At 43.2% G+C, this 23,882-nt stretch overlaps 1 protein-coding gene across 2 annotated transcripts; it reads left to right on the top strand.

Annotated features, from left to right (window-relative positions):
• Positions 1–215: 215 nt before the first annotated feature.
• pgap1 (post-GPI attachment to proteins inositol deacylase 1) lies at positions 216–23,325 on the top strand. Of its 2 annotated transcripts, XM_034202097.1 has the most exons (26): positions 216–488; positions 1,914–2,067; positions 6,116–6,291; positions 6,749–6,920; positions 8,095–8,255; positions 10,408–10,460; positions 10,561–10,627; positions 10,990–11,095; positions 12,681–12,739; positions 12,842–12,925; positions 13,394–13,437; positions 13,596–13,647; positions 13,723–13,800; positions 13,927–14,002; positions 14,264–14,337; positions 14,420–14,471; positions 14,543–14,609; positions 14,693–14,798; positions 14,916–14,954; positions 15,058–15,242; positions 16,454–16,684; positions 17,246–17,381; positions 17,490–17,540; positions 17,668–17,879; positions 18,594–18,698; positions 19,008–23,325. In XM_034202097.1, exons 1-26 carry the CDS (start codon positions 357–359, stop codon positions 19,144–19,146), a joined length of 2,811 nt encoding a protein of 936 aa, XP_034057988.1. In that variant the 5' UTR covers positions 216–356; the 3' UTR covers positions 19,147–23,325. The 2 variants fall into 2 exon arrangements, with proteins under 2 accessions (XP_034057988.1, XP_034057989.1); XM_034202098.1 differs by lacking the exons at positions 216–488; positions 1,914–2,067 and adding an exon at positions 2,144–2,274.
• Positions 23,326–23,882: the final 557 nt, after the last annotated feature.

Below are 23,882 nucleotides of genomic sequence, written 5' to 3'. Positions count from 1 at the left end.
ACTGTAAACAGATGAATATGATATAATCAACAAATACATCTTAAAAGAAAAGTAAAAATGAAACGGAAAATTGCCTGAAAGAAAATAAATGTAGCAGCTAAATTTAGCAATTCCTTATGTGTAATTTTGTCACTCGCTCTCTGCTCTTCCATTGGTCTATTTTCACAGATCTCTCCTCCGATTGGCCGAAAAACCTGCCAATCACTAGCGTTTCTGTAGTGTGTGCTTCCTGTTGTGAGGTGAGCGGTGGGTCTGACAGCCTTTGGTGTTACGGCGAGGAGGAGTCCACAGAATGGAAATGAAAAGATGGAGGTGAAACACCTGTAGTATCTGAAACCCAGAGGCACAACTGAACCATGAAACTCGCCACTGTGGCCTTTTACGGGTTTGCTCTGGGGCTTCTGGCGGTCGGCCTGCGAGAGTTGCTGACTGGCTCCGAGGAGAACAGATGCAGCATGACCTACATGTTTGAATACCCGGAGTACCGGGTGAGTAGCCAGCCAATTATTATCCCCCCAACTCCCAGCATGACGTTCCCCTTACATTAGCTAGTAGCAAAGTGTGCCTCATTCCTGGCCAAGGCTAAATGTTTTCCTTGTACGATGTGAGGGTCTAAGGACAGAGGGTCTAAGGATAGAGGGTCTAAGGATAGAGGGTGTCGTTTTTCTCATACTGATATTCTGAACAATCTGTGCTGTTGTATTTGCTGTAAAGTGTCTCTACTGTAGGCTATTTTTATTATATCTACAGCACTTTGGCTCCACCAAACATCGTTTATAAATGTGCTATATAAATAAAACTTGATTTGATTAAATAAACCCTAGCTTGCTAAATGTTTTCATTTCAATACTGCGAAAATGGTGTTTGCATAGAAATGCTTCACGTAGAGCTTCTTTAAGCTATTTCCTAAACCATGCTAATGTTACCTAGTAGAACAAGTAAACGCCAGGTGTAGTGCTGTGATGCCTTCTATTTCCTCGATGGGACACACACACACACACACACACACACACACACACACACACACACACACACACACACACACACACACACACACACACACACACACACACACACACACACACACACACACACACACACTCACACTTCAAGATTCATTGTCACATGCACAGTAACTACAGTGTAGTTATGGCAATGTTAAGTCCCAGGCTCCTAGACATAAAACAATAACACAAATAAAAAATACTGTAAGAAGAAACAGATTAGAAATAAATAACGCAAGATTAGTAATGCAGGAGAAGTGAACAATATACATGTCAAATAGAAAGCTACATGTTGCAGAGGCCAGCCTGGTTGCTTAGACGTTGTTGGGGATTTGGATTAGCCACAATTAGCTATGTTCAAAAAGCATAAATCAGTTGCTGATCCTACACTCTGAGCCTTTAAGCTTCAAACAGGCTTCAAGTCAGCTACTGTCCGTTTTAGTAATGCAATGGAGCTCTCTCTCTACTGCTTTTTGCCCAATGTGCTCACCTGTCCAGATGTGCAGCACAGCTGGGACAAACTAAGCTATAGTCATACACTTGACTCCACACAGGACTGTAGGTTTTGTTCTAAGAGAAATCACTTATTTTGACTTATAAATCATTTAGGAATAAAAGCATTCTGAAACTGTTTTGCTCGTGCTCTCGCACACATTATCTTCAAGATTCCTGTTTTGTTCTTGATACTATGGTAATAATAGTCTGGCCATCTCTTGGACACATAAAGGGTCAGCTAAACCTGTAATGTTCCTACTCACGTAAAAGCAGAATAGACCAGCAAAGCAGGGAGGGTTAGTCAGCTACAGTAGAGTACAGTAGCTGACAAAGGTTAATGCCCAGAGTTAGCTGTGTGGGACTTCCCCTCCTGCTCTGTGTGATTGTGTGTGTCTGTGTGTGTTGTGTTGGCAGCGTGTGTCTCTGCCTCGCCGCGTGGCCAGACTGTACCCAGCGTACGGCCTGTACCTGTACGGAGAGGGTGTGTACGCCCAGGAGACCCGAGCGCTCAAACTCACCGGGGCCCCTGTGCTCTTCCTGCCTGGAAATGCAGGCAGCTACAAACAAGGTAAGTGCAGGAAGTAAACGAGCGGTCAACGAGAGTGAGGAAAAAAAGGCTTTGGCTTTGGAGAGCAAAGGCTTTCAGATGCAGAAGAAGGAGGTCAGTGGCTGAGGCTGTTTGAGGACCTGAGCATAGCTTCATGTCCATGGAACTGACTGGCATGCACACAAGCTTTTCCTTTGGTTAAGACGGTGGATGTTACAGTTATGCCAGGTGGGTGGCTTTTGGAATCTCTGCATCCTAAACAACTGGCTTTTACACTAAATCACCCAAAAGTGTGTCGTTTTCTTTTGCATTTTTTGTTTTGATAAGGTTCTTTTATCATTTTAAAGCAGTATAGATAACCTTTCCACCTTGGTGTTTCCTAAAAGAGTTGTTGGATTATTTGTGTGTTTTTCTCAGAGCACAGGACACTGCATTTGTTTCCTAAAGAACTGCGCAACAGAGACTTTATAACATGCTTACTGTCATTATCCTCCAGCCATTACTTTGTGCATCACAATTCAATTCATGATGTATTGCCAGTTTGAGGACATTGGTGAACACCCTTTCCCACCGAACCAGTTCCAGGGCCTGATTAGGAACCAGTTGGTCCTGTTCCCACGGCAGCGGGCCGCCTCTTATCTGGCACCCAAACACTGCTCTAAGGAACACAGGGTGGAAAGCCATAAGACAATAGGGTGAAACATTGTCCTTTAGCTCTACTCATCAGATTTGTTAAAAATGAGAACATTATAAATGAATTATATTATATATGAAATGAAGCCATCAACATCAACATCATCTTTTGTCTGAATAATAAGTGAGTGATGCTCTCAGGGATGGACGTCTTCCTGTGCTCTTGCTATCAGTTGTGTGTAGGAGGGGAACACCCACGCCTTGATTTGTGTGAACACAAACACATTGTGCTGTTTGTGATGCTGGTCCATGCTCTCTCTGCTCTTCAACATGTCTGCCTAACATTAAGAGTCTTTGAGCCAATGTATTTGGAACAACAGCTGTTGGTTCGATAAGCTTCCTAAGTTCACAAGTGAAACAGCTTGATGGAGCACCAGCGTTAGTAAGATCAGGGTGTTGCTTGGTGTGTCTTCATGCAGGGAAGTAGTCCAGACGGTTAGTATCTAACGAGCTCTATTAGCAGTAAAGAGGGTTCAGCGACCTTGGGTCTCGTGAAAGGCGCTTTATCAATTCCATTTATTATTATTATTAGTAAAGAGGTCACACAAAGCTGAGGATCTTAGGAAGTGATGACTCTTCAATAATCAATCATTCAAACTAAATAAAACAATACTTAGCATATAACAATCATTGCTGCCTATATGTAGTAATTCATTCATTGATATATCGTATTCTCTCAGCCTACCTCATAACATTTCAATTTCAATGTAAAAGTGCACATGAATAAGTAGTATCTTTAGTATCCCATGTTTATCTTTTTTACATTGTATAAGTATAGTAGTACTAACTTATCCTCTATATTTATATTAGGTATTCGATAGAGATACTCTCTAGAGATATATGTTTTTATTGTTGATATTTGTATATATTTACAGTTTATGTTTATTTTCTAGGTCATGTTTGAACTCATGCAGGGTCTTTTGTACATCCTGCTGTAACATCAAATCACTGAAGTCCTATTCTGATGAAATCTAAAGGCACAGCCGTCCACAATCAAAACATCTGAGAACATTTCTCTCTGCTAACCTTCATCCGCCAACAAGTCATCATAATAATAATAATTGTGGGGGAAACGTCTGTGTAGCAATGCAGGAGGAGGAGTCACCGACTCAGGAAGGAGACATGAGGAGAGCAGGATCTTTGATGTCAAACACTGATGGTTTATTTAGGAGCTTCGGCCGGAGGATTCACAAAACAAGTCCAAGAGCCAGAGGTTCTGACTTCACGGTAGAGTTGCCACGTCAATTCTGAAGAACTCTACCCAGACCCCATGTATTTAACTAGTTCTGAGAGCATCATCAAACTGCTGCATAACAAGATAAAATCATAACACCTCTATCAGCTGATCCAACAGGCAGGAACATAGAACCATAACACCTCTATCAGCTGACGTCAACAGGCAGGAACATAGAACCATAACACCTCTATCAGCTGATCCAACAGGCAGGAACATAGAATCATAACACCTCTATCAGCTGACGCCAACAGGCAGGAACATAGAACCATAACACCTCTATCAGCTGACGTCAACAGGCAGGAACATAGAATGATAACACCTCTATCAGCTGACGTCAACAGGCAGGAACATAGAACCATAACACCTCTATCAGCTGATCCAACAGGCAGGAACATAGAATCATAACACCTCTATCAGCTGACGCCAACAGGCAGGAACATATAACCATAACACCTCTATCAGCTGACGTCAACAGGCAGGAACATAGAATGATAACACCTCTATCAGCTGACGCCAACAGGCAGGAACATAGAACCATAACACCTCTATCAGCTGACGCCAATAGGCAGGAACATAGAATCATAACACCTCTATCAGCTGACGTCAACAGGCAGGAACATAGAACCATAACACCTCTATCAGCTGACGCCAATAGGCAGGAACATAGAATGATAACACCTCTATCAGCTGACGTCAACAGGCAGGAACATAGAACCATAACACCTCTATCAGCTGACGCCAACAGGCAGGAACATAGAATCATAACACCTCTATCAGCTGACGTCAACAGGCAGGAACATAGAACCATAACACCTCTATCAGCTGACGTCAACAGGCAGGAACATAGAACCATAACACCTCTATCAGCTGATCCAACAGGCAGGAACATAGAATCATAACACCTCTATCAGCTGACGTCAACAGGCAGGAACATAGAACCATAACACCTCTATCAGCTGACGCCAACAGGCAGGAACATAGAATCATAACACCTCTATCAGCTGATCCAACAGGCAGGAACATAGAATCATAACACCTCTATCAGCTGACGTCAACAGGCAGGAACATAGAATCATAACACCTCTATCAGCTGACGTCAACAGGCAGGAACATAGAACCATAACACCTCTATCAGCTGACGCCAACAGGCAGGAACATAGAACCATAACACCTCTATCAGCTGACGTCAACAGGCAGGAACATAGAACCATAACACCTCTATCAGCTGACGCCAACAGGCAGGAACATAGAATCATAACACCTCTATCAGCTGACGTCAACAGGCAGGAACATAGAACCATAACACCTCTATCAGCTGACGCCCAACAGGCAGGAACATAGAATCATAACACCTCTATCAGCTGACGTCAACAGGCAGGAACATAGAATCATAACACCTCTATCAGCTGACGTCAACAGGCAGGAACATAGAATCATAACACCTCTATCAGCTGACGTCAACAGGCAGGAACATAGAACCATAACACCTCTATCAGCTGACGCCAACAGGCAGGAACATAGAACCATAACACCTCTATCAGCTGATCCAACAGGCAGGAACATAGAACCATAACACCTCTATCAGCTGACGCCAACAGGCAGGAACATAGAACCATAACACCTCTATCAGCTGATCCAACAGGCAGGAACATAGAACCATAACACCTCTATCAGCTGATCCAACAGGCAGGAACAGGGAGACAAAACACTGAGTACAGCAGCCAGGGGCGGACTGGGACTACAAATCGCCCCGGGACTCTCGACCGGCCCACTTCGGTACCGCCGGCCCGCCTCAGTACCGCAAGTAAATACCGCTAGTAAATTATCGACGACGACGGGGGCAAGTGACTTATCCGACCGGCCCACATCAGTACCGGCCCATCGGGATTCGTCCCAAACGTCCCGATGGCCAGTCCGCCCCTGGAGAGTAGATATCTCCAACACTCTGCAACTCACAACTAAACTAATGACATGAATAAATAGCTGTACAGGTAATAGGGGAACAAATGGTTGAACCGTTTAGGCTGAGCACAGTGTGATGGTTACTTGGGTTGAATCTGCTTGATTTCTCAACATGTCTGTAAAAGTCCCAGCCTGGTTGCAGCGTTTGACACCATCAATGTGTTCTTCTCTCTAAAGCTCGCTCCCTGGGCTCTGTGGCCCTGAGGAAGGCTGAGGACATGGAGGGAGGTCTCCACTTCAACGTGTTCACGGTGGACTTCAACGAGGAGCTGGTGGCTCTTTACGGCGGCAGTTTGTTGAGGCAGACACACTTCCTGCACGAGAGCATTAAAGCCATCCTCAGGCTATACAAGGTCAGGCCTCAAATATCATCTAGTCGTCACACAGGGTCACTTACTTAGTGACAGACAGTGCTTGTGTTGAGTGTGAGGGTACATATCTCCTTTCATCACACTTTACATTTCAACTTTATAATCAACCCATCTGACTAGCACATATCACAGTAGTAAAAAAAACATGGCATAATGTCAACAATTAGACAGAAAACACACCTGTCCAAAAACACTTAATTTATAAAGATCCAAATACAAAGTGACCCTTCAGAGGAACAGAAGTCACAGCTTAAACAAAGAGGACATAAGGAATGTATATAGAGTTGTTGTCTACTGCACAATCGAATGGAAATACTGAACCTTTCTAACACTACTATTTAATAACAAGCCTAGACCCAGAGTTTTAGTAAAGTGATTGTAGTAATTACATAAACCTCTTGTTTCAACACTCAGTATTCTCCTTTTCTCTGCCTGCCAGCACCTGAAGACCCCCCCTCAGAGTGTGGTTCTCGTTGGTCACTCCATGGGGGGGGTGGTGGCCCGGGCGCTGTTCACCCTGCCCCGCTTCAACACCAATCTGGTGAGCCTCATCATCACACAGGCCTCCCCCCACCTGGCTCCAGTGCTGGCCCTGGACCCCTACCTGCTGGGTGAGGACCCCTCAGGCTGTCTGCAGTCGTCCCGTGCTTTCACTGCAACACAACCACTGCTGCTTAAACTGATTATCTGAGTAGCTTTATCCAAAGGAGCACTGTGTTGTTCAGCTGGTATGAAAAGCTGCATTTGTATGACATTGGACCTTAAACTGAACTCTTTACTTACCATCAAAAACAGCCAACCAAGTACTAGGGTTGAGTGCTTAATAGGGTTGGGAACCGAAACTCGGTTCCAGATGAGAACCGATAAGAAAATGCCGGGTACCGGGTACCCATACAAAATACACAATTTCGGTTCTGCTTAACGGTTCCTAAACGCGGTAGACCCTGTATTCCAGCGGGTCCGTCTGCACCGCGGTGCTGCGGTGACCCGGTGGAATACAGGGCGGACCTGGAGAATCACAGAACGGCCGGTCGTCAGCGGGCCGTTGACGGCCGGCTCGGTATGCTGACGGCCGGCACCGCCCTTCATTTTTTTAAACGGCATCATATAAATTGCGCTGACAGGCGACAGAGGTCCACAGTTGCCCCGCAGCGATGCTCCCCCGCCCTCCCGTAGACATTTCACGAGCTCAGTCACTTCATAACACCAAAGATAGGTCGCGGTAAACACTCTGAATTGAGGCTCCACTAGACTAAAACAGAAAAGGCAAAGTGTAATGCCTGTTAATAGCTTGCCACAGGCATAGCTCAGTTAAAATAAAGCACAGCTATTGTGCAATACATTTGTATTGCATGTATATTTTTTAGTAACAATTTCAGTTAAAGCTTTAAGAATAAATATATTTTTGTTATCTAAACGTTTGACCTCTTTATTTTACAATTTTGGAATCGAAACGGGGAATCGATAAGAACCGGAATCGATAAGCAGAACCGGAATCGAAATCGGAATCGATAAATTTCAAACGATACCCATCCCTAGTGCTTAACAATGGCTTCCCTTCAGCTGTTAATAATATAAAAAAACAATCATTCTATCACAGCTTTGACTCTACCTTATCGGGAAACTTAGTCAAGATTAAAATGCAAGCTGTCGGATTCGTACTTTACATTTGAGAGTGACTTATTTGGGTTTGTAAACATTTTCAGAACCTTTGAATGCCATTTGTGTGCTATGAAATATCAAAATGAGGATAACTAAACGTGTCTTTGTCCCTGCTCTATGTAGATTTCTACTCTGCAGTGAGACAGAAGTGGGTGAACCAGGCCAAAAAGCTCAGGAATGTCACAGTTTTGTCTGTTGGGGGTGGTTACCGTGACTACCAGGTCCGCTCCGGCCTCACATCCCTCCCTTGTCCCCCAGGAGACCCCAATAAGTTGTCACTGGTGGTAAGTGCTGTTATAATAATATCATGTGTTCTGTCTGTCCAGAGCAGTGTTTCGTCAGCCGCTATTTACCGTACCAGGAAAATCTGTTGAAGTCCGACAAATTCAAATCTTTACTACATTTTACTTTACATGATCCCAAGACATAATGTCCAGTAAAAATAATTCCATCTAAGCACAATTTGACATTTTTAAAGGGTTTTCGAGGATGAGTCAGCACAAGCTGCTCTCATCGTTGCCCCAAGCAGGCAGCTGCGAGGACAGACTCTGGTTATGGAGATCATATTGTCTCTGCCTGCTACGTCTTCATTAATGATGGCCAAAGTAGCCTGTGAACCCAGTGCCAGTGTGCCGGTGGAGAGAATTCTCTCTGCAGAACAGAATTAAACAGATCCTGATTTTAAAAAATGCAATAAAAAAAAGCAAAGATTTTATTAAACCTCCTCACTCCTCTTAACTGCTTCTATAGCAAAAGGCTAAAAACAAGCATGTTGGCCTTTTTAAAGGTCCCATGTCATGGCCATTTCTACTGATCATAATTCCATTGTTGAGGTCTACTAGAATACATTTATATTGTTCAATTTTCCAAACTCACATTGGTGGCTGGTTGGAGCTCCTGCCTCCCCCCCCATGAGCCCAGTGGCCGTCTGCGAGACAGCAAGACACAGCGAAACCCAGCCAAAACACACACACACCCGCTGCCTGGCTGGGAGTTTGTGTGTGTGCACACACCTCCTCACAGCCTCGCCGCGTCTCGCCGTCTCAGGGAGGAGAAATCGGCAGAGCTGCAGCTGAGAAAAGCTGTGTGTGTGAGGAAGTCCGCGGATAGGTCAATTTTTAACCAATCCATGGACTTAACGTAACGGCTCCGCGGACGTAACGTAACGGCTCCACGGATTGGTCCATTTGGACTAGTGCTGCGTACCGGTACGCCGAACCGGTACTGGACTTGTAAAAAGTTTCGGTTCAAGTCCGGTTAAAACCGGAACGTCGGGAACCGGTACTTGGACTCGCAAAAAAACTAGCACTTATGTATATTCTCCTTTTTGTTCTAAACCATCTAAAACCTTGCATAGATCGAGAAATTTGCGCTGAGAAAAGACGAAAAACATCGTGTCGGCTTCTGATATGGCGGCCATTACTGAACTCACGAAGTCTCGCAAAATATCGCAACTGCTCGCGAGATCTGTGTGACGTCAAGGGAAGCTAGCGATGTGATTGGCTTAGTCGTCCTTAGTGGACAGCGTGGGCTGCTGGTCGCCATATTGGATATTTGGTAGTGTAGCTAACTCCTTTGTTTGGTGAAATAAATGTTTGAACTGTGTAGTAGTTCACTGTAGTTGCTGTCATAAGTCATTTGTAGACTAAGTGGCAAAAAGTGTTTTTTTTACATTTGTGCTTTGTAGAGAAATGTAGACACAAGTTGGAAGGGAGCACAATAAACCTGACGATTTGAATTTGAGTTGATTATGAGTTTATTTTCAATTGATAATTAGCTCACAATAAGTTCACTTTAGTTACTCACACAACTTGACACAAGCCATGGGTTCTTGACACAAGCCATGGGTTCTTGACACAAGCCATGGGTTTGAACCTGAACCTCTGGACTTGAGTCCGGACCTGAACCTGAATGTGAGTCCAGGTACGCAGCACTAATTTGGACCAATGAGTCCATTTGGGTATGGGCACGTCACTGTACCCAGGAAGAAAAAGAGAAATGTCCAATGAGGCGTTCTGGGGCAGCACAGACAGGTCTTTCCTGTGTTAGAGTTTTACTCGCTACAGGGTGTACTTTGAGGGTTTGTGACTCTGCAGACCGTTTACATGCAGAAAAACCTTTAACTAACATCCATAGAAAAGTTTGGTCTGATTTTGAGCTCGAGCATCTACAGATTGATTCCATAACTGATATTAAAAAAGTAAAAGAGCCTTGTGATGAAAAAATATGCAATAAGTAAGTATAATGACAAAATCTCACGAATGAATGAGTAAGTGTTTCAAAATGATGAGTAAGCATCTACAGGTGAAGTGACTGGGTCGAAATGTAGTTCCTGCTTCAGAGGTGTTCTTTTCTGCCTTATGAGACAATAACTCAAATACTACTGTTTTGATCTTGTTTCACTCTGACGTTTCATGTCATCTTGTTTTTGTCAAGGCAACTGCAGTTCCCAGGACCTGGGTGTCTACTGACCACCTGTCCATCGTTTGGTAAAAGACATGACCTTATGTTTGCTAGACTTTGCATTTCTTTAGAACTATATTGAAATAGTATGCAGATGGTATAAGTATATATGCCCTTGTGTTCCAGGTGCAAAGAGCTTGTTCTTGCTACTGTCAGGGCATTATTCGACCTCATCCATCCTGAAACCAGACAGGTTAGTACAGGAAACCTTAATACTAGGGATGCATCGATTACAAAATGGTCTGCAGAGTAACAATTTTGCTGATGTTTTACTGTAATAGTAGCATAATGCAGACAAGGACAGCCTATCCTATGTGGTGTGTGCTTGTGTAGAGCAAGAGAGAGAGAGAAGTTGAGCGAGCTTAGTATGTTTCTGGAAGTTAACGGGAGAACAGTATAACAAAGTCACAAATATAAACAATGGCAGAGAACATTGAATGTTGGATTTCATTTACCTCACAGAGGAGACTGTACTGTACTAGAGACATTATATTTATTTTTGATAAGAATGCTTCTTCCCATCTGTCTCCAAGCTTACGTGTTTGTTCTTATTAGTTCTCAGTAAACCCAGAGAAGAAAATGGCTGTCCTGAGCCATCACTTCATCAGACACCCTGTCAGGATGCTGGAAGAAACTCAAGAAACCTCCGTCTCCATCTCAGGTTAGTGGGACACACCTCACCCTGGAGAGCCGAGGAAACAGACGTGCCAGTACTCTTCAGAAGTCTAGTGTTTACAGCACATTCATGTCCATGTGCTTTTAGAACCATATTTCTGCATGTGATGAAAACTTCTGTGCAGCAATGCAGAGGAAATGATGGAAGCTGGATCGTCTTTAGTCAAACACTGATATTTATTGAGAGAGAATACAGCCGGAGAGTTCACAAGGTAAATTCACACTTTCATGCGAGCAACCAAATCAACTCTGAAGACAAAGGACGACAGAAACACAGATCTATACATAAAAAGAGGAGGGACCTATATTCCCGCCTTTCCCCTAAAGGCCCTGTGACACTGTCCCGAAATTGACACCCGATGGACACACGATAAAGGAAATGTTCAAATTCGGCTGTGATCGTAGCAACATCGGGCCATTCGTGAGGGCATCTTAAGCCATCGTATGACCGCCGGTGGAGTTTCTCAGGCTCCGGCAGCAACTTCGTGAGCGGCAACTTCGTAAGGTACTCGTGAGGGCATCTTGTCAAATTGTGTCATCTTCGTGTTATCATCGGTGCATTCGCCCTCACTCTGATCGGGGCGAATGCCCGATGGCACCGATGATAACACGATGCCCTCACGATGGCCTTACGAAGGGCACAATTGACACACGAATTCAACACGAAAATGAACCTTCGCAAAGTCCTTCGGCAATTTTTTGGCATGCCAAAGATTTTGCCACCGCTCACGAAGTTGCTGCCGGAGCCTGAGAAACTCCACCGGCGGTCATACGAAGGCTTAAGATGCCCTCACGAATGGCCCGATGTTGCTACGATCACAGCCGAATTTGAACATTTCCTTTATCGTGTGTCCATCGGGTTGTTTTATTGCACAACAAAATCATGTAAATATATTATGTAAATAACCCAATTTGTGTTCTGTGAAACTAAAAAGGATATAATATATTATTTTGAAGGACAGTTGACAGGAAGTTGTTGTTGTTATGGAAACAACATTACGGAGAAAACGTAATATTTTCTACATATAAAGACGGATAAAGTAAAGAACAAAGTCTGAAGATATCAGTACAGTATCATAGTACTGTAACATAATTGTTTGTGTTACTTTCATTGCAGTTGTATGTCTTAAATGTAATGTAAATGTTGCCTTCGTGTGTGGTTCGGGGCCATCTTCGTGCAAAATTCACAATTCCATATTCGTGTGTCCATCGGGTGTCAATTTCGGGACAGTGTGACAGGGCCTTAACCATTACCAGACATCGGAACAAAGGCACCTTTGTATTGCAACTCCTCATGTGCCCAAACCCCTCACCCACAGGAAGGCAGAGGACCTCTTGACCTGTGTCCTCCTGAGGTTACACTCAGGATCACATGCGACTCAACAAAAGCACACTTCTGTTAAGCAACAGTTTATAAGAAAGACTGAGAACCTCTAAACACACAGATCGGATTAAAATATTCTCTGACACTGCATACAGTATGCATTCATTTTCTCTATGAAGCAAAGTAATGAATGAAGATTTGAGAGTGGCGTTATTCATGAATCACTTATTTCTGTCTTTTTTTCCAGATTTTCCTGAATCATGGAGTGAAGTTAACACACTGCGTCTGGCTTACAGCACACCAAAGGTATCAGATGCTGTTATTTATATATATTTGAGAAAACAACAGCACTGATACTGTCAGAAAATGAATAGGCTGGTTGTCTTCATTGTTGCTCTGTGTCTACAGGAAGGACAAGTCAAATACTTTCTGTTTGCCCTGTCGAGCCGCAGGAAAGCCTACAGCCATTTCTACTGCCGGAGCAACAACCTGGTGAGAGTTGGCCGCGCTGGGCTAATGCTGGGCTAATGCTGGGCTAATGCTGGGCTAATGCTGGGCTAATGCTGGGCTAATGCTGGGCTAATGCTGGGCTAATGCTGGGCTAATGCTGGGCTAATGCTGGGCTAATTATGGGCTAATGCTGGGCTAATGCTGGCCTCCCCTCTGTGTTTAACTCACTCACACATGCTCCCCCCTAAACACTTCATATCATCAAATAATTACTTGCTTTGCCATAAAGATAACTTAGTATTGCAAAACATTGGCTTAGTATCTAAAATAATGAATCACACACGGCTATGATTTCATCTAATCTTTCTTCTTTTACAGCCAGGTATGAACTTTTATAGATGACTCTTGTTTATGCTTGAATATGTCTTTTACACAAAATACATTAGTGGAAATGGGCTTCCAAAGTCATCTGTACTAATTCTGATTGTGATTATTGTTGTTGTCCAACAGGAGATGAGTAGCTGGGTGTACGGCTGTGTGAACGCTTCTTCATGGTGAGAATCTGATAATAGTGTTATCTCTTTCCTACTGTATGTTCTCCATCAGCATCTGGATAGTTTTTTCTGCACTTCATTACAACGAACGGATCATATGATGTCATTTGTGGTTATATTACAGCAGATCCAAAATGTTTGATTTTTATATTTGACAGTGTGCATACAGTGGATCTGTCCACAGGAACTGAGCTCCTGCCACCCTACAAGGTAACTGTCCTCTGAAGAGACACCCTCCAGTCTGAGCTGGTGTTGGTTACTCATGGTTACTGTTCTCCTCCTCAGGTCCTCGTTCTGAGTCTCAGCAACTTGTCTTCAGTTACTCATCTGCTTGTTTCTGCCTCCAACCTCAATGGCAAACAGGTACATTCATGCTATGAGGCCTGAGACAGCGCAGCAACAGTAGCCAGAACAGACAGAATAAATAGTCTGTAACAACCTGCTTTAGAATGATGACTAATTGTTAAACAAAGTGTGTCTGGTCCACAGTTTACAGTGGAGTGCGAGTGGCAGAGACAAGAATCTCAGACTCTGTCTGTCCCAGCACCACATGTCCTGTCCTTTGGTGAGCAATGTTTCTAGGTTCATTTCCATCTACTGGTGTTTTGCTTTTTCAAATTTAGCATACAAAACTTGAGTGGATTTTTGAACCAAATCTTTAAATATAACTCATGTTTGGCTGAGGTGGAAAAGTTGGTGTATGGATGAAAGCAAAATGTGACAATGTGCAATCGAGGCAGATTTAGAAATGATGCAGATGTTCTTGGATAGATATATACTAGGAGGGAAAAGACACATTACTTTCAGTAACTGTTGGTTGTTCCAGGTCTGACTGCCAGTGATGTTTCTGTCAACTCCTCTGGACTTCTTCACATCATCCAGCTGCAGCACTTCCACCAGGTAGATCTGTGTTCGCTGATGCTCGCGGCCTCTATCACTGCTCTTCCTGTCTAACTGCATTCTAAACCCTCTGTGCCTTTAGGTCTATCAGGCTCTGAGGATTAATGTGGCAAGCCAGTGCAAAGTACACAAAGGTACGTTCTTGTTGTGATACATAGGCAGACATCTTCAAATGTAATAATGACCATCTTACATGTGCCTGCAGATAGACTGCCCAACGTGTACAGAATACATGTCCCGTGGTTTGGAGAGGACTCTTTAACCACCGCCAGGTCAGTGTGTCTCTGAGCTCTTTCTGCTGGCACTCACACGTCATATTCACTGTTTCTGACACTTGATGTTGTCTGTCTGCCAGTGTGCCGTCAGTGACTGAGATCTCAGGGATGCTACACACAAGTCGTCCAGACAACAGCTCAGGTGTCTTACTTCTGCTTCACACTGCCCCCAACTGCCAATATAAGGTACTACTCCTCAGGCGTGGGAAGTACTCAGACCACCGTTCATCATGGCAAATGTTTTCTCTAATCACAGATAAGAAGGTTAGAACATGATGTGAAATATATGGTTCTCCCCCTCAGGTATCAGTAAGGACTTCATTACCCCGGGTGTTGGGACAGGTAGAACTTTCTAGTATTTTATTTTCAGTTTGTTGCATTTAAACCACTTCTACATTTATTGTTCCCCCAGGACTGATCGGATCTGTTCTCTCTTATTTTGCAGATACTGCGGTTCTGTGGTCCTATGGTGCCTGTGTACACAGCTGTTACCCTGCTCCTGGCCTGTAGGGGGCAGCTGTGCTCCATCCTGAAGTCCAGGCGCTCTGCAGACATGAGCCAGGCGGTGGGCAAAGGCCTGCAGCCCCATCAAGTCAATCTGCCCGTTTATATTCTGCACATGTTACTGAGGTGAGGCTTTGGAAGTTGCATTTAAGTGGAGATGGGAGAAGTACTCAGGTCTTGTTCTTGAGTAAAAGTAGAAGTACCAGAGTGTAGGAATACTCCGTTACAAAAATCCTGCAATCAAAATGTTCCTCAAGTAAAAGTAGAAAAGTATTCTCATCAAAATATAGTGAAAGACAGTAAAAGTAGTCATTGTGCAGATTGGTCCATTTCAGAATAATATATATGATATGTTTTATAATGATTGATCATGAAAGTGTTCTCAAAGCTGGTGAAGGTGCAGCTAGTTTGAATGACTTTGTATACTGCAGGGTAGATGGTGGATTCACTCCAGGTGGAACCAGTGGCGACTCGTCATTAGGGGCAGGCTGGCACAGCCCCACCTAGTGTCAGCAGAAAGTAATGCAAATCATAATTCCCCAAATATGCAAAACAAAAAATATGTTAAAATATATTTTAAGATCATGTTTAATCATCTGATTCGTCTGTACATTGCTGTTTTAGTCTGCGTTCTTGTAATTAGTGTCTACAGTGTGCCTATTGAGCCGTGTTGAGCGACGTGGGGCAAGCCCCTCTCTGCTGTTAAAATGAATGGGTGCTGTAAAAACTACGCTGCGCATGCTCAAATAAATAATCCCCATAGGGGCACTGTGCTGCCATACCCACCAAACATCATCTCATAGCTCAGAGAGCTGATCGGTATGTGTGCCGCGGAAAGTGTAGATGTGAAGAGGAGACGAGAGAGAGCAGCGTATAGCCATTCAAATCAGTAAAAGGGAAAGAAAATGAATGAAGTCGACCATCTACTTCAGCTTTGGTAAGTTCATTTGATGTCATAACTTCGGTTGATCGTCTGCTTTTTGCCTGTAGGCTATTGCTCTGCTGGGTTGATTGATATTGTGACCTTGGTGATGAGTGTCTGCAGCTATTTGTTTACCTGTTTCAAAAAGCACCAGAAGCTTATATATACACATCTAAGTTGTTCGTGCCCCACCACTTTGGTACATGTAAAAACGCCACTGGGTGGAACTAAAGTCTGATCTAAGACTTGATTATATTTCACATCGTTCATCCAGATCTGCAAAGTAACTAAAGGTACAAAATAAATGTAGTGGAGTAGAAGTACACAATTTACCTCTGAATTGTAGTGGGGTAGAAGTACAAAGTAATAAAACATTGAAATATGACTTGTACTTGCTTCTCCCCCCTCCGATCAGCTGTAGCTGGTTTCAAGATGTCTGGTCAGTTCTCTACCTCCCCCCCATGGATGCCCTCCCCTCAACCACACCTGACATGACATTCCATGAGGGTGGGGTACCAGTTGAAGAATGGCCCCACCCCCTGTCCCCTCTGTTTTACATCTGGGGGGCCGCTGTGGCGTTCTGGGGAAGTGCACTGCTGCGTCTCATCGTGAGGCTGATCTCTCTAATACTGGCTCCACTGCACAGGTAGGGTTGGACATTTAAACATCAAGATATGTGAATTCTATTTGGATGGTCTGTAAGCATTTCAGTACGTATGTTTCTGCATGGGAAATAGGAAGCTTACACTCAGCTTGGCCTTGTGTGTCTGATCTGTATTTCAAGCTTAATCAGGAGTGTTTATCTTTTCCATTAATTTTGCCATATTTAAGGTTTTGTTTTTCCGTTATTTAGAAATGTGCGAATACCCTGATGGAAAGGATGCATTATCATTTTAAATATGAGCTGATTTGCATGCATTTCTGAAAGTTGGAAATGTAAACATTAGATAAAGCCATATTTCATATTCTTGGTGTATTTGCTTGACTTGTTAGAGTAACTCTCATAAGCCAGAAACAAGCTGTCAATATGTTTTCTGTTTTAAGGAATGTTATGTAAATCAAGCTACAAACGATACATGACCAAACCCAATGTAACGCCTGGTGTTGGAGTGGAGATTTCTGGCACATTTCAGACTTTAGAAATATTTAGTTCAAAAATCCAGATTCATATCCAAGCTCATAACCGTAAACCTCCTCTTCTTTGCAGACCATCCGTCTCTAGAGACTGCGGCACTCTGCCACGGCGGACCCTGCTCCTCATCACTCTGAGCCTAACTGTTATGGGGGGGGTATCCTGCGGGGCGCTGTCTATCTTTGCTGCCTTTCTGCTCCATCTTTACAGAGTGAGTCTCAGCACATGGTCATACAGATGTCTTTATACACAGTAGCATTCATTATTAAACCGATAAACGACAACATTGACTCTGCTCCCCGACTGTCTCCCTTTGCAGGTGCTGAGGCTTCAGATGACAGAAAGATCCTTGAGTCACATGTTAAATCTGGTGAGATTTCCAGCACCAGATGATTCCTTTGGTGCAGTTTGAGGTTGCATTGGATGTGAATGCAGAGGCAGGATTTAGCAGCTATTCCAATTGGATGTTGTCATAGTGTTTCCCACCATCTGTCCAGGCCCCCCGGCAGCACAAGGAAGCAGAGAACGGCTCGGTGGAGGGAGACTCTCAGAGCAGGTCTACAGAATGTAATGGCGCCCCCCTGCTGTCTGAGTGCGCCCTGCAGGAGGTGCGGGATGACTTACAGCTTCACCTCTGCCTGTCGGCGCTCTTCACGCTGCCTGTCATGCTTATCGCACCCTCACTCATCCACTGGATCCGCAACCTGAGGTAATGTAGATGAGTGTGAGAGGTGAAGCGCCTGCTGGTGGGGTCACCACGGCTGTGTTTATTAGAATGTCTGCTAATTGCAACTGCATCATTAAGAGTGCTAATAAGTGCTATGTATCTGTTTAAGAAAAATACAAATGTCAACATAAAAAAATGTAACGACCACACCAATTAGCAGCCACAATCACACCTGCAGCAGCGCTACATTGGGCCCAGTCTATAAGGGAAGTACATGTCCTATCCTATCACTTCCTGTGCCCTGACTCAGACCACACTAATCGCCAAACAAGGCTTTCTCCACTCCCCTACATTTACAGACATATATTAGCTGCACATTGTTTTGCAAGCTGCCTCATTACTGGATCTTTCAAAACAAAACAACACTTTTTTGATGAGAGCAGCTGTTGAATCTTTACCCGCTCCAGAGGTGCTGTGTGTCTAATCTGACCTGTGATCTGTCTGTGGAACAGAGCTGAAAAGAGGACTCTCCCAACAAGCGACTTACTGCTTCGCTTTCATGAATGATGTCCTTAGTTTTAAGTGTATTTCACAGTCATTTGCCTGATATGGCTGATGCCAATATCACTTAATGGAAGTGATTCTTTTCCAGTCACTTTTATAGCAAGCGTATGCTCAATTGCATACAGTAATAATTGTTGTTTGACACAATGTCGTGGTGAATGAAAAACGAATGTGTGTTGTGATCCTCTGCAGGTATTCCCCCCAGTTGGACCCTGACCCTTGTTGGCCGCTCTCGGTGCCTCTAATTATTGTGTACATGCTGCTTATAAACTGCAACACTTTAAAACTCAGCAACAGGTAAGCACATTGTCACCAACACATTGTCTCAGACTCGCTGACATTATAAACCTAAACAAAGTAGAGTCACACATTTAAGAGAGAAGCATTTGGGGAAATAGCTGGGGGGTTTTCATCAAGGAGCTACACCACCACATTTAGCTAATTGATCAGCCTCATCACCCCACTACCGTCAGTGAAAAAAACATCTTGGAATATCCTCATCCCACGGCTCTACGTTTTCCTTTTTCCCTTTTTTACTTACAATGGCTGTTATAGTCCACCGTATAAATCTTTTTCACGATCCATCTTTTTCTTCATCTCTTTCAGTAAACTCCTGCCTCTGACATCCTGCATCCCGCTCCCTATGTCCATCGCCATGGTGACCTTCTCTCCACTCCACCTCTACAGAGTCAGCTACTTCCTGTTGGCGGCGCTGGTCCCTCTGGCCTCGTGTGTTCTGCTCTGACGGTATCTGTCTGCTTTCAGTCCACATCTCCACCATAACAAGCCTTTCTCTGGATTACAGCCCGCCTCCCTGCTGCTGCTCCGGACCCATCTGTTCTGGAAACACGCGCTCTATCTAGCTGCCGTGGAGCAGAGCCATAGACATACATAGCTTGGGAACTGTCCGCTCGATGTTAGCACTAAAAGCCCCATGGAAATTACTCAATGTTTTGGAATGGGAGGATGTAATGACCCTGGAGCATTTGGTGCGAATATGGCTCCAAACGAAGGATTGACCTGAAACCAAGTTTGCCTTACTCTGTATTTCTATAGCTCTGCCTTCAAGGAGCATTAACTCCACTACCAGTGAAGCTACTGATACTAGAGAATCTCAACAGGGTGTTACTGTTCAAATATGTTGTTGTGTTTGTGTGGTTTCTACGGTCTACGGTGGCATAGTTCGCTGCGGGCCCTACACTGTACACTGCTTCACTGCCTACTGCTTAGCGATGACTTGTGTTCTCTTTACCGAACGACTGTCCTAGCACTGCCACCAAACCTGTGTACACGCTCCATAGGACAATCCAAAGTAATCATGTTTACATCCCCCCCATATCCAGAACAATGACAGCCAATGGAAGTTGTGCACTGGAGAAGGCTTTGGTGCATGTGCAGGTTCTGATGTGACTCTTTGTGTAAACATGTCATTGGCACCGCTGCAGGGCTTGATCCGGAGAGCTCCGTGTGAGACCGTCTGCAGTCTGTTTTGAAGTGCCACACTTGCACAAATTAGGATTAGGCCAGGAGTTAATAGAGGAATTGGGAGATAAAGATTCTAAACAGACAAATGATCAACTGGGGCTGGGACAAATGATTCCTATTTATTGAGTGTTTATGTCAGAGACACACAGTCACATGGTTAAATACAGACGGTGCGTCGCTGAGATTATGTTGATGTAAAATCATGATATGGTCCTTGGTGTTTTGATACGATGCAGCTGAAGCTGTATGTTGTTTTTGATGAAGTTTAAAAAGCAGCTTACTTACTTCCTCTAAGCCTCGGATTTATGTCCATTGGAGGATTATGGGATGTCTGTTCAGAATTGCAGCTGATGTACAGTATGATTGGAGCTTCAAACTGCACTTGGGGGTTACTGAGAGAAGTGAGTTGTATGTCATGGTTACTGTAATCCACTGTGTACAGGTGAAAACTAAAGACCAAGGAAACACCACCTTTTTGTCTTACTTTTTTTATTTGGTTTGAAATACCTTTTTCCGAATCGCAAAACTACCGGTCTGTTTCTATCTTCTGTTTTTAAATGCTTTTACTTGATGTGTAAGAACACTTGGAATTATTTTGACGATTTTTAGGAGCAATTAAGAGGCTAGAGTTATTCTTTATCTTTGTTATTGTCAACAACCAGTTTAATACTCAACCTCAAGCCCATTGCTCCCTCCTGATGAAATCATGAAAGGCTTGGTTATTTCTTTCAGAAGCTGCCACTGTAGTTTAAAGGAAACGAAGCATCCGGGTGGAAATAGTGCATTTGTTGGGCACTATTTTCAATGTTCAATTTGTTAGCAGGATGGTGTATGTGTGTGCGATGATGGTAATGAAGGACTATGGTCAGCCATTGCAACAGTGAACTCTATGGCACAGTATCAGGCTGTTACACACACACACACACACACACACACACTCTATGGAGTTGCTTGTGCTCTTCCAATGGGATTGTTGACAGCAGGAGAAACAATGGGAAAGAATCTGACTATTTCTCTTTGACTTTAAGTCTCTTTAGTGATGTTAAAGGATGTCACATGATGATAAAGGATGTCACATGATGATAAAGGATGTCACATGATGTTAAAGGATGTCACACGCTTTTGGATTTATTTTGCCTCGATTGCTTCACAACATCATTATGATTGTTGTGATGATCAGTGTCTTAGGCCTATCATTTGTTTATTTACAGCATGTGGGTCACATGACGGTGATTGATCTCCCACAGCTGAACTAGAGTTGGATTTCACATTGTGTGTATGTAATGCCTCTGTGTTCAGGTATTGTGTATTTCTGCTTTGCTTTAAGGGAGACACTACAGGTGAAGGGTTGACCTTTTAACATGTCCATAATAGGGACATTTTATTTTTTCAAATGTGCAAATTAGGCATTTTCTCATTCAGCGCGTTCTAATTTGAATACATTTCCGGAACAGAAGTGTGACATTAGATAATGCCAGGTTTAAAATCCATTGATTGATTTGACATTTAATAGAGTTGTGTAGGATGTATCTTTGTGTCACTCCATAAGTCAGAAAATACTATCAACCGGTACATCAAATAATCCATTTTGACCTTGACAGTAAAGACAGAAATGACACTATGACATTTGGTGTATGTAGATCAGAGCATGAGAAATAACGTATTTTTAAGAAACAGTTTTTAAGATATTGTACATTTCCAGCGCCTACATTTTGCAACACAGTACAGGCGATAGTGTAACACATAGATGATCACCTACATGAAGACATTTGCTTTGTTTAAATATAAACAAGGCATTATCTTAAGCAACATGTTGGGTCATTTAGGAGAAATCTACAGAAACAAATGGACAAAGTTAGTCAAAGTGTCTTTTCTGGATGTTTTCTTGCCACTAGTCTGAAAGAAGACGTGTAAAGTAGCTGAAAGTGATTTCCTGTAGTGTCTCCTGCAGCTGCTCAGCTCTCATGTTGCTGAGCAGCTGCTGTGCCTTCCTGCTGCTGAATGCAGCGCTGCTGCGCCCGGCCCACCGTCAGGCCTCAGCAGCAGTGTCTTAGTGAAATGATACAGGTCTACAGTGTATGATTTCACATGTGTGTGGATCTATAGAACTAAAGATAACTTCATCAGGGACCAATACTTCTTGCCCCTGCAGTAAGCACAGTCATGAGTCAGCATTCTCTGCAGAGACACCGCTTCTGTCCCCGATGAGAATGTCCCGGCACAGAATGTCTTTGTGTGTCTATGAATTGATTACTGGTGGCGTAAGTGGTCAGCGTTTCTGTGCACGTGTCTGTTGGGTGCAGTTTCATGGTCGGCCTCTTTGTAGATTGGTGGTACACACTACTAGAAGAAATGAGTTGAGATTAGATGTGTTTTTATATCAATATAAATGTGATTATATCGGTGTTCACTGTGACATGATGTTTCACATTTTTTACATGAGGGTCTTGATTCTAAACTGATATACTATCACTTTGGCATTTTCTTTTTTATATTCCATCAGAAGAAAATAATCTTTCTTACTCACAAGATCCTTTTTGAACCTTATTGTCACTGACAATGTGTCAATTTGTCAGTTACTCACTTGATTTATGACAAGGAAGTAAAGAGTAAATGATTGTCCAATAAGTCTTTACAGTATGATACCTCAGGCAGGCATCTTGTTACTTTATCATCTTGTCAATAAAATCTACATTATACAACGTACAGTATGTTTAAAAAACATTTCCTACAGACCAAGTTCAGACCGAGATTTGACGGGCTTTGTGTCAAATCACAGTTTAACTTACTGAAAAGAATGACTCAGTCAAACCAAATCCCTTTTTAGAACAGAACATTTGAACGGATACAATTTCCCTTGTGAAATGTATTTCAGTGTGGAATCAGTCGTAAACATGCTCTGGTGTTCTCAGCACAAACATCCTGATTTAAGGCTGTAGTACAATACCACAATAACACATACACACGATAATGACAGCCAACGATGAATCAGTCATTTTCTTTACCAAGTAACCTAGCTGATGGTTTATCTAGTACTATGGGAGTCAAAGTAATATTGTTCTGTTACTACCGTTTCTAAGTGCTTTAAAGTCCAGTAACCCTATCATGTGTCTTTATTCAGCCTCTGCCTACAGTGACTTCAAACCTGTAACCTCCTGCCAGCTCGTCCTTGTTGTGCACAATAAAGTGTCCTCTGACCTTAATAATAACCTGGCAGATGAAGGAAGTGAAAATGTACCATATCTGAGGGAAGGTTTATTTTTTGTGTTGAGGCTTTGGTGTGAGAGAATGTTCTTCTCAGGTTTAAGCATTATTGTGTCAAAAGTGACTGCTTTGATGTTTTTATATTTCTCACATTTTTAATCTGATGTCATTGTAAACGGTCAAACTGTGCAATTTCTGGCACTATTGTTGTTACAATAAAACAAAAAATATATAATTGTTGTCTTGTTACTACGGTATTAGTATTGTTGTTGTTAGTAAATAAATGTTATTGAAAGAGCCTTACATTTCTATTATATATTAAGTGGAGCTGCTTAGAATAATAAAGATGTTAAATAGTCCTGCCCTAACAATGAAGTGAGTGAGATGTCAATCAAACATTAGGCGCCCACAATGAAGTGTAACGCAGTAAGTGAACACACTTGTGAAAGTGAACCACCATTTTACATTTGAATCCTTTTAGTTTTCATTCCACATGCATTGAAACACCAAGTGAAGGAGTTCAAGTATCTCGGGGTCTTGTTCTCGAGTGAGGGAACATTGGAGCGTGAGATGGGCCGGAGCAGCGGGAGTGGTACTGCAGTCGCTTTACCACACCGTTGTGATGGAAAGGGAGCTGAGCCAGAAGGCAAAGCGAAAATGAACGAAACGAAAATGGCCCGGTAGACAGAGGTCTACCGGGCCATTTTCGTTCCTACCCTCACCTATGGTCATGAAGGATGGGTCATGAGTCATGACCGAAAGACTATCGTGGATACAAGCGGCCGAGATTCT

This window comes from Gymnodraco acuticeps, unplaced genomic scaffold (genome assembly GCF_902827175.1).
Source record: "Gymnodraco acuticeps unplaced genomic scaffold, fGymAcu1.1, whole genome shotgun sequence".
Lineage (NCBI taxonomy): Eukaryota > Metazoa > Chordata > Actinopteri > Perciformes > Bathydraconidae > Gymnodraco > Gymnodraco acuticeps.
Note: the sequence above shows the minus strand (reverse complement) of the source record. Positions and strands in the feature narration are given on the sequence as shown.